Below are 12,097 nucleotides of genomic sequence, written 5' to 3'. Positions count from 1 at the left end.
GTAGACAAGTCTGTATTCTAGTTTGACACTAACTGTCACTGTCTGTCATAAACTTAAAGCTGATATACGTGCGTTGCGATACTATTAAAATTATCACAGTATCATTTATTATCTATTTTTTGTACCTACGTTTAAATTACAAACGACTATCAAAATACCTAAGATAGAATAAATTAAAAAATTCTAACCTTTGCATTTTGCTTTAAAGTTTGGAGATGTAAATGTATTCCGAACAATGATATACGCGTTTTGTTGTATCAATATTTTGATTCCATCCATTTTTTTTTTCAATCTTACAATAAAATATTTGCAAGCAACCTTAAATAAACCTTATTATTGTTGAAAGACGTGTTACAAATGGTCAATTAACAATATGTTCACTTTCATTAGGAAATAATGAACTACAAACAAGATCAAAATATTACTTTATATTACATGATAAACTGATTTTAGTTCTATTTACACACCAGATTTCGACAATTTTAATGAAAAATTCCCCACTTATTTTTCGAAATAGTATGAATAGTATACGCATAGATGTTTAAAAGTTTTTCTTTCCAGATTCATATCTTCACTGCAAGATTTCTCCACATTCCCGTTTTATTTCGGGATTCTGTTTTTACCATAGTAATCTAGAGATTCTGACGATTAATAAGACGTTCGTTTCAATTCAAAACGCTACTGTTTCTTCTGGGCCCAAGTACCTATACAAAAATTACGATCTCCTTTTCTTTGACAATCCACCTACTACGGAGAAAAATATCCCCTTCTATTTGTGTGTATCTGATGTTTATGTATTTATCTTTAAAGGTTGACCATTATTTACTATTTACCAAAATAAAATTTCATTGTATCTGACAGTATCATTAACATTCTTTATACAACTTGTGGAAATTTAACTCTTGAGCTGAAGTAAGGAAAAAAGAAAACATTTTTTACCGCCCGGATAAGGATAATTATGTATAAATAACTAACAAAGACCCATTCTGATTAATGCTACGGCAACCGAGCCGTGGCGCTGGATTTCATTCGGGACTATACTAAACTTCCAAGTAACGACTGATGAAACAATTTCGTCAAGAGTCACACTAACCTGCCGCCATGAAGCTCCCAGCATACAATCGAAGTTACGCGGTCATTTAAGCGGTTACAGCTCTCATTTAAACAATAAGAGCGAGTAGAAGTTTTACATAAAAAACTTTTACTCGTTCTATGTTCTTTATACTACAATTTTTAGCAACGAAAACTAGTACAAGACATAATATTATATATTGGTATGTTACGTGAATGTTCATGTTATTTCAGAATGTCATTTTAAAATGAGAGCGTAACTTCAATTGTATGGCGGCAGCTAGGTTCGTGCGAATCTTAAAAGGGTGACCACTGGTGTCATGCCACGGTTACCGGATTCCTTACTGCTACGCCAAAATGGTCTTAGAAGACCTTCCCTAACTATTTAACTAACAATTACACAATCGTTTGTCCCTTTCCATCATACAAATACGTCGGAAAGGGACAAACGATTATTAGCGGCATCGTAACTTTCGTAGACGTTTATGAATAAGGGGGTTACAGATTTTGGAAAAAATACTGTCAGTGACAATCAATTTTTTTGAAAAATTATTTATTTTGACGACAATCGCTTCCATTTCTAGCCTAGGTTAGGACACTAGAAAAGTTACAAACGGGAGAAAATGTTTTCCATACATTTAGTATATACTTATTCCTTACTACATATAAATTATCGAGCAGTCTCTTAAGCTTAACTAGTTCTTTAAGTACATACACGTGGTCAGGGAGTCCCGCTATTGGGGGTTTTAATGGTATTTGGTCTGTTCACCTTTTACTATTGGGTGCCGTTGCAGATTTGAGGCCAAAGGGGCGCGGGCGGCCGCAGCGCATCCTGCTGGGCGTATGGCCCGACGAGCACATCCGCGGCGTCATCCGCGCCGTCGTCTTCCGCGACACACACGCGCACACCACGCACCACATCAAGGAGGAGACATTGCCTGTCTATCCCGCAATCACGGTCAGTATCGATCATTGCGACTCCCGGCGCCTTAATCTAATCAAACTAATCCCGCTATGCGACCGTATTGTGTTATTTTGACCTAGGCATTGCGCAAATGCGTTACGTGTACCTTTTATAATTATTAGCGTGTGACCTTAGTTGTAAACTAATAATTGTTGAGATTTATTTGAACAGTACTGAAATAGACAAAATGTTACAGCGTTCATGTATGTGCATTTCAGGATGGAATCACGGTGCCAAATGCTTACGGCCCTGTAGCGTGCGGTAACGGGCGAGAGGGGGGCGTATCCCCTAACGCGGCCGCCGCTGCCGCCGTGGCCGCCGTGGCGCACGGCCTGCGCCGGCAGATGTGCAACATGGTAGTGGCAGCGCAGCGGCCGCCCGACCACCCGCCGCACCTGGGCCTGCCCCCACTGCCGCTGCAATCGCCGCGGCTTCCGTCACCGCTGTCGGCAGGTCTCGAGTCGCCGCTGTGCTCCCCGCCCCCGCCGGGTCACGCGTTGGAACCTCCAAAACCGACCGATCCATTCCGACCCTTCGCTTCACCGAGACCTGATAGCCGCTACGACCGCGACGTCGCAGAGATTACAGAGATGGGTCCTCCGAAGACCCCCATTCCGCTCGCGAAAAACGGCAAAGAGCTGTCGTCACCGGTCCCGGTGAAGATGGAGCCGCCGCCAGCGGAGGCGCGCGCGGAGAATATCTGAAGCGAGGCGGCGGGCGCGGCCCCGCAGACACCGCCGACCGCACCGGTCGGTGTGCCGCCGCCGCTGCCCGCTTATCCGTATTTCGTTCCCAACCGCAACTCTGTCGGATACTTCTAGATATTCTAGATGCGACTGAATGTGGCGGCGCATTCCATGTCTCAAAGCATGAGACCATCCGACCGGTCGAGAGTAACGGAATAATGTTGATTCATATTTATTTTCAAGTGGACTCGCTGTGCAATATAATGCTTGTTGTTTAGTTATTCAATTTTCTATTAAGCTTATTTTAGTTTAATCATATTTTGTTTACTTTGTGGTTTATATAGTTGTGTTCCAGTGATATTTTGAAATAAAGTTTCGGCAATATCTGTAAAGGTGGGTCACAGGCCGAGGACGCCGCAGTAATTTGAAGGCAACAAAAAGCGCAGTTGAAGTGGTAACTGTCTCGGTCGCGGCTCCACCTCGCTGTTTTATTATTATCTACTCATAAGTAGAATGTCAAATGTACTGTGTAAGCTTAAATTTACTATTTATCGATACAAATTAGACGCAATCTTGAGTGTAGGGAAATCAAAATTTTAAATATTTGGCCCGATTCAAAAAAGACTGTTCGGTATACCTATTCATCAAAATATGTGTAAGACAAAAATTAAATAGTATTAGAGATAATGTTACAAAAAATGTAGATGTATCCTTTCGTCATCAGATCGATGTCAATTTATCAACCAGCAGTGGTAGCGGGCACTGCGGCGGTGGCTGGGCGCTGCCGCCCGCCCCTGCCGCCCGCGCACCCTCGCTCGCCGCTCAGCTTGCCCGTGCTCGGCTTGCCCATTAGCTTAATGTTATGCCATCTCCTTTGCTCTAGTTACATTTTTTTATTCACTGCCTATACGCTCGAATCCCAAACAAAACGCCAAAACATGTGTTAACAGTAAGTTAACACATTCAGTGCCAGCGCGAGCTACGCGCTACGAAAAGCGCCTACGAACAGAGAACCCGCATAGCGAGTCACTGGCAGTGAATGTGAATTATAAAGAAGAGTTTGAATTATGCAGAGAAAACAAAAAAAATTGATTACATTAACGGTTTTGAAGTAAAGAATTCCTAAATACTCACTGACAGGTGTAACGAAACCACGTACGTTTTCTGGGAATGTGTACGCGTGCGTTTTATTCCTTTAAATTTTCAGTCGACTTAAGCGGGCTTCCTCACATTTCATAATTTCATTAAACAACACACTAATTCATTCATGTTGACAGTAACAAAATGGTAGAATATAATCATAACTAATTCTTGTTGGTCAATAGGAGTATAATAATAGTCCAGGAAGTGACTACCGATGAATACATATTTCATTTTACCTATAAAGTAAAAATAGCTATTACAATGGGAGACAAGTATGGCGAGTGGCAGCTTACTCGCTCCGGCCGAGCGGGCGAGCGGCGCGGTAGACTTAGTGATCGCCAAATGTAAAATAGATGTATGATTAGCAAGTAGTGACGTTCCAAATGTTAGGCTAACTTAGACGTGCAGGGCTCCGTACATCTCCTCACATTAATGCCCCTCCGGGGCCGCTTGTTCATTCACCGTTATTGTTTTCACATTGGGCAATGTCCATTCCGCGTTACATTTCAACTTGATTTGCGTCGGTTAACGTGCGGAGGCAGGAGCCCGATTAGTTGTAAGAGCACAATCGCCAACCATTGGATGTTAAACAATTCGAGCGTCTGCTGACCTACCTATGTGTAGCTAGATTAAACATTTCAAGTTTCTTAGATTAGCTTAATGTATGTGACTATTAGTAGCGATCAGTCAGAATAAATTAAAATAACGGCGACGACATATTTAATATTCGATCTTGAATTGATTCGCCAGTAGAGTCGGCACTTCGGCTGCGCCGGAGCGACTCGACTGCTCTGAGGTGTATATGTACAAATTTTGTTTTATCGATGACTTCCTGGACGCAAAGTTGCTTTGTTTCATAGTTTTGGTGGGAAATTGTTAGAGTACGGACCTTCTTGCCGCAAGGGTATACCATGATTTAGAAACGTTCGTTGGCGGACATTCGAGGCGTTCAGCGGGGCGGCTTCGACCCCGGCGCGGACGCGTAAGCATGTAAAATAAGTCTCCAAGTGGCCTTGATACTTCACTATTATTTGGGATTTGGATTATCGATTCGGTTCAAGTTTGGAATTAGTATATAAAAAAGACCAAATTATTAAAAAGTACATTTGCGATTCAGATCTAGTGTTGAAACTATTTGGCTATCCTTTTGGAAATAACGTTTAATATAGGAAAAAGAAAGTTATATAATGGCCTATACGTTTCGGATGAATTGCGTAAATTTTGGTAAATGTTACTACGCATATTTTCTATTGTCTAAGTCTAGGCTAATGTGTTCAAAAAAGTAATTTAAAATTTTTGAAAAAAGTAGAAAGTGCCTTCCAAATTTTTGACCACAGTAAGTGTCGGGACGGATGCGGCGAAGATCGGACGAGGCACGCACATCGCGGCGCGCGCTGCGAGTAGGTGCGCGCTCGCCGCGAGTCGCGCGCTCTCACGTGCTTAACTATAAAAACGTTAGACTAATAAAAATTCAAAATTATTATATAAAAAATAAATACATATGACTATTATTATAGAAAAATATAAATAAAATTATATATTTGGCCGATGTGGTTATACCCTGACAGGCAAGCGTTAGCTGAATATTCGGCATCAAAATTAATTCTATATTTTTCTTTGTATACAATCACCTGATTCCATTGAGAAACAATGCAGACATAGCAAAGTGCCATTCGTTTGAACTGAATCTTTAAAGGTTCATTTCGTATCACGTGGATTCTGTAGTTATAATTAAACTTTAATTAATTTATTGTACTGGTAAAAGTATATACATTTCGATTACATAAATAAGTAACTATGTTATTTTCGTGATAGATAAGTAAAATTTACTGGTAGTATTATTGTACACAGTTAGACGAACAGTGAACGTAAATGTGCGCGCAGCTGCCGCCGACGACGCCGGCGTCGAGCCGAGCCAGTGTCGGGTCTCGGCGTGGCTCCTCGCTTCTGTTATCCTACGCGCAGATGTTTGATTTATATTTAACCAACGTACCTAATGTGCTATTTGTCAGAACCGGTTTCTTTGATACTTGAGCTCTTACTAATAAAAAATATTTCTCAGTCACAATGTCTGGCAGAAATGTGGCACATGGCAAAACCTGCGTGATAGCCAGTCTTTAGCCTAATGTATGTATAAGTACCTATAGTAGTTTGTGCACTTGTTAAACCTGTACATAAGCTATGAGTAAGAGATGGATCCCATTCTCGTTTGGTTTTCACTCTTACATTTAACTTTTGGTAAGATAAAGGATTGGTGTAGTGTTACGTTTAATATTATTGGTCCGGAAACCTGCTGCTGGCAAAAGGGCACCCGGCGGCCCGGCTCGCTGGCTCCACAGGACCTGCCAGAGCGCTAGTCACTCTCCCGAGCACATTTACGTTCACTGTACGAAGGGTGGTTTTGGTTAGAATATACAATGTATACATGTTAGACATTAATTTAAAATATCCATGATGAATATGATGACTAGCAAAGCACCAGCGAGCGAAGCTCCGCTGCTGGCGCTACATGACAACATGATACTATTATTATCCCTTCTTATCTCATTTGTGATAATAAAAACTAAAATATTTTTAATATAAAGAACAATTATCCTTTCTCAAAATGTTCCCTTTGTAAAGAACACTATTGCTAAGTTTAACTGTATATCACAATGTATTATTTATTTCTTTAGTTTAAAAGAACATAATTTTTTAAGCCGTTGTGGGCTCAAAATAAATACTTATTTGTAATTAAAATAAATACCTACCTGTGTTGCAAAACACACAATCAAATGTGGAAATTTACCAAATAGAGACAAGATTGATTGTCCGATATTATTTCTCGATTAATATGACCCGCTTAGTTAAGTAGTGATTTTGATGATGGTAGGTATTAAAACCTACATAAGTTTTACCATTATTGCTTTCAGTGCAACAAAAGATTTTAGATTGCATATCATTACAAGTAAATATTGGGTTCTCCTGCGATGTTAATATAAACATTCTTAAAATGATTGGTGAAAGCTGTGATAGAGCAAAGTATTTCTTCTTTAGTGGAATGTCGTAGTAGCCGATATTGACCCGTACAAGTATCGTATTGACTGCCCTTCGCCCTTCAGCGAGCCACAGCCGCAGGCCGCGAGCTGGTCAGTTTCGAGCCAGCACACCCAGTGTAATATTACTAATATCCATAGTACCTACCTCATGTCACAGGAGAATCCACACCGAAACACTGATGTTTTAAAAATGGTATCGTCACTTTAAAAGAAACAAATACGTCTTTGTTCATTTATTATTGTAATATAGAAGATGATATAGGTCGCTATAATTATCGTCGTTATAGAAATTATGTTACGGTTTCAATTAAAAGTTGTTAAGATTTTTCTTATTTTCAACACCTGTGTTCCTTATTAATTAGTTTTCTATTATTATTATTTTACAACATATCTTTATTAACGGCTTAGTTACTATCGATGAGTATAGAATGTATTGCAGTTGCTAACCAGCGTTGTGTTGACCGAACGGAACGGACGTTTTACAATTTTCTCTGGAAAATATTACCTCAGTTATTAACTTCCATTTCGTTACACCTATATTTGTTTATTATTTTCTGATTTGTGTGACAGACACAACAATTGTAATGATAGCGCTAACTTTTATATCCTGTATAGAAGAGGCACCTATCATAAGTTTTTTGTTTTTTACATTAGTACCTAAACCTCTCATAGATTACTTTAAAAATTATTGAGATATTGTATAATAGATTCGGGTTTGTTCGTTCGGCCAGACACAATCTTAACCAAATTTTTATCGGTATCTGTGTCAAGTACAATTATTAATAAATATTGGTGTTTAACAGTTTATATAAATCGATGTAGTTCACAATTTCGCCGTGTCAACGTTCAGTCTTTTAGTGATCAGATCATTCATAAATTTAATCTGTATCTTTGTCTCAAACGATTACTTTTAGTGATGTAAAATGTTTAAGTTCGTTATTGTCACCGTGTACCGTTGTCTGAATGAATACATAAAAATAGAGCAAAATAATGTAGTTTCATTTCCAATATGTGGGTACAGTCAGCGTCAAATACTTTGTAGCAACCAAAGTAGTCAAATAGTTCGGTACACCATATATTTAGTATGGTGTACCGAACTATTTGGCCACTTTGACTGCTACAGAGTATTTGACGCTGACTGTACCTTTCGTACCTACATTGATAGAGTTACATGTAGGAAGTCTAATTTTTAGCTAGTTTTAACAAAAGTCTGGAAAAATAAATGTTAAATACTTAATCTTCTTCTAATAAAGGAATTCCAAATAAGGGGGCTGTCGGTAGGAACTCCTAATAAGATATTCAGATATACCACATTTGCATGCATTGTTAAATTTGTCATAACCTACTCAGTGACGCCCAAAATGGCCAAATAATTAGTAACAATCGTGTTCCGATATAGTATTTGGCCACTATCTATTTGATACTATCTATTTGATGTAATATGGACTATTTGTAAACAGAGGTTTAATGGGGGAAATGTTTCTAAAAGCCTTTGCGCGCAACTTCGTCTACATAAATGGTAATTTCCCTGATAATAGTAATTTATACAATCGTGATGTAATAGATAACTTTTCAGTCGAGTACCTAGTTTTAACACGGGTTAAGTAAGGCACAATACTTGTTCTATGAGTCGCAAAAATGAAGTATTACAAAAGACACAAACGCGCGAAGTCCCCTATGGGAGCGCGGCGGCACGTGATTGGTCTTTTTTAGGGTTCCGTAGTCAACTAGGAACCCTAGTAGTTTCGCCATGTCCGTCTGTCTGTCTGTCTGTCCGAGGCTTTGCTCCGTGGTCGTTAGTGCTAGAAAGCTGAAATTTGGCATGGATATATAAATCAATAAAGCCGACAAAGTCGTATAATAAAATCTAAAATTTTTTTTTAGGGTACCTCCCCTACACGTAAAGAGGGCCTGAAATTTTTTTTTTCGCTTCAACCCTAGAGTGTGGGGTATCGTTGGAAAGGTCTTTCAAAACTAATAGGGGTTTTCAAGAAACATTTTTTGATAAAGTGAATATATTCGGTGATAATCACTCCGAAAGAAAAAAAAAATTGTGTCCCTCCCCCTCTAACTTTTGAACCATAGGTCCAAAAAATATGAAAAACATCGTGGAAGTAGAGCTTAAGAAAGACATTAAATGAAAACTATAGCGGACATGATAAATTTAGCTGTTTTTGAGTTATCGCAAAAAGTTTTACCTTCATAGTAAAAAGACTTACTTTAATTAGGTACTGATTATGCAAATTTGCCTATTTGTTTAACTCGGGTGAAAGGTACCGTTTCATCCCTTGGATAACAATTTAGTATACTTTAAGCTCCAGTTTAGCTTATTGTGACGGAAGAGTAACTACGGAACCCTACACTGAGCGTGGCCCGACATGCTCTTGGCCGGTTATTTATAGTTGACTACACCGTATCGAAATAGTACATTATGATACAAGTGTGCTAAGTTGGTCATTACACACGAGGCGATATTGCGCGCGAGCTGCAAGCGAGCGCGCAATAAGAAAGCCGATGTGTGTAATGACCATAGCACACGCGTCTCATACGACGTTTTTCAACACACTTGCGAGGAAAAAACAAAACTTATAAATTAGATTTATTTTGTCGAAACAGTAAATGTACCTACAATTTTCAAAATGGTGGCTTACAGTTTTAACATCGAATAATTGCACCAAAGCGAGCTGCGCTTGTAGGCACTAATTCACCAGTTCATTGAAGTAAGCTACCAACACGTTTTCCAAGAAAGACTGGACGTTTTTGCTGATTTTCCATTGAACAAAAGTTCCATATGCCGCCAATTATTTTTCACCCGATTTTGATGGTAAAAGGCTATCGTTCTCGGCTCTTGCCTCTATAAGTATTACTGGCAGCGTCAATTTTATGTGTTCTTCATTTTCAATGCTTGAAAATAACATTTTCGTCAATATATAAACTAAAAACGTGCAAAACTATTCCAATTTTACGACAAACACGGAAAATGGCTGGAGCGTTATTTTTTTTACGCACGATTCCAATGCGCGCGCAAGGCAAAGGCGCGAACGAAATCGACAAACAGCCAATTATTATTTTTTTTAAAAAGCTAATATTTTCGTATTTTTATTCGACGGATGGAGATCAAATCTATAAAATGTTATTTTATTTATTAACGAAATTTACGAGATAATTTAATCTACAAATTATGTTTGGTGTGATTAAACCTCTTTGAACTAACAGTTGAAACACCTTATTGTTGGTTAAAAACGAATGTATTATTCGACCAAATTAAGAAGGCTCCGTTTCCATGCATATTATTAGCAATCAGTTACCTTCTTCATATACTGAAAAAGCACGCGTGTTTAATATCTAGGATTATGAGCCAAAAATCGGTGGAATAAAAACGTCGTTTTGAGCAAGTGTGTTGAAAAATTCGTTACTACATGAACTATTGTATCAGAAAAGTAATGAACAGTGAATACATTTTTCACGTTACGGCCATGTGATGGTAGCGAAACGACCAAGCCACATATTTTGACTAAGGTGTAAGGTGTTTGTGAAGTTAGAACTGGTAGAGTTAGAAGTTTGGCTCTACTGCATAAGATCTGATAACTTTTTGACAGTGTGAGCCTTATGGTTTCGTCTTGGCAATACTTTACATTAAAATGTTTTTTGTGGGATTTCACTTCTTCTTGTAAGTTGCTTATGACAATCGTCCATCCCCAAATTTAAAGGGTGGGGGTGATATCTCTCCCTGTGATTTACTAAAAGTCCTGAAATATGTATTATTCATAAAAAGAAGCCCACATATCCATTTTCAACACAAAATATGACAACAAATGTTCATCCCCTAGTTTAAAGGGTTGGTGCCGTTGAGAGGTAAAAGTTCCAAGTTTTTTTTTTGTTGGTGTACTAATAAATAATAATTATAGGACATTATTACACAAATTGACTAAGTCCCACAGTAAGCTCAATAAGGCTTGTGTTGAGGGTTAGACAACGATATATATACTATATAAATATTTATAAATACTTAAATACATAGAAAACACCCATGACACAGGAAAAAATATCCATGCTCATCACACGAATACATGCCCTTACCAGGATTTGAACCCGGGACTATCAGCTTCGTAGGCAGGGTCACTACCCACTAGGCCAAAACCGGTTTCTTATTTTCCGTAGGGCCGCTGTCAATCGCTGTCCTGTGCTCCGACGATAAGCCCCAAGATTAAGGTCTTGTTTTATGATACGCGACATAGTTCTAGCGGGAATTTTCATTCTACGAATTCGCTCAGCTACCGCTGTAATCACTGCCGGTGTCCTTGTTGGACGTGGTCGACCGCTCCTGGGGCGGTCGTCGACTAAAGCCATGTCGTTATATCGCTTGATAGTCGATAGATACTCGTCAATTTCTTCGTTATATTTAAAGGTTTCAGCAATTTGAACATGTCATTCATTTGCTTGTTGCACTTGTATAATGCTATCACTGCGACACGATTCTCTTTGATGCCCCACTCAGGGAAACGATAGGGACCGTGCGCGTTGGAGGGTCTGCCATCTTGTGGTCTGAATCGGAACCATAAGCAACTAACTTTTAAGCAACTAACTTCTTTGCAGTCTTTTAGAGTAAAAGTAAAAAGTTATCTTCTCTCTAAGCAAAAACTATTGACAGAGTAATTGAGTGAAGCCATTACAAATCTTAAGTACTGTAACTAATTATTTATATTATTATTTTAGGTACATAATTTTATATATATATATATATATCTGACCACACCACCACCATGATACCATAACATGATAGTCATGCTAACATATGATGTCAACTGCTTCATTGCCGCTTTGTTGTTTACCGCCGTAATTATTATAGTTATCCCAGTAACTTAACTGTAGTTGGTAGCTGCGCGCAACTACGCTCCCTACAGGTGTCCACGGAAGACCAGCGTCAGCGTACTACTTCAGTAGGACCTGGCATTATGCTGAGTGTTCACCTTTTTCAGTATAATTATATACAGTGTACAAGTTAGTTATAAGTCATTTTTTTACTTTCTTCCTCTATTTGTATGGTATAACTGTGTACTTATACTGAAATAAATGATATTCTATTCTATTCTATAAACAGGCACATTTACACGTCAAGTGTTTTCTTGTGCATATTAGGTTCTGCCATCTTGTGGGCTACATCGGAACAAAAACCATCACATTTACGCCTCGCG

The 12,097-nt window shown here is 38.7% G+C and overlaps 1 protein-coding gene across 2 annotated transcripts in view; it reads left to right on the top strand.

The window, feature by feature from the left end:
* LOC133527281 (protein bric-a-brac 1-like) overlaps positions 1 to 7,893 on the top strand; it is a 266,258-nt gene extending 258,365 nt beyond the window's left edge. For both annotated transcript variants that reach the window (XM_061864246.1, XM_061864235.1), the window contains exons 4-5: positions 1,866 to 2,029; positions 2,254 to 7,893. In XM_061864246.1, coding sequence (XP_061720230.1) covers positions 1,866 to 2,029; positions 2,254 to 2,739 — 650 coding nt within the window. In that variant the 3' untranslated portion in view covers positions 2,740 to 7,893. The remainder of the gene's footprint in view (positions 1 to 1,865; positions 2,030 to 2,253) is intronic.
* The last annotated feature ends 4,204 nt before the right edge of the window (positions 7,894 to 12,097 follow it).

This window comes from Cydia pomonella, chromosome 1 (assembly GCF_033807575.1).
Source record: "Cydia pomonella isolate Wapato2018A chromosome 1, ilCydPomo1, whole genome shotgun sequence".
NCBI classification, from domain to species: domain Eukaryota; kingdom Metazoa; phylum Arthropoda; class Insecta; order Lepidoptera; family Tortricidae; genus Cydia; species Cydia pomonella.
The sequence above is the reverse complement of the archived record's forward strand: the minus strand, read 5'-3'. Positions and strand labels throughout refer to the sequence as shown.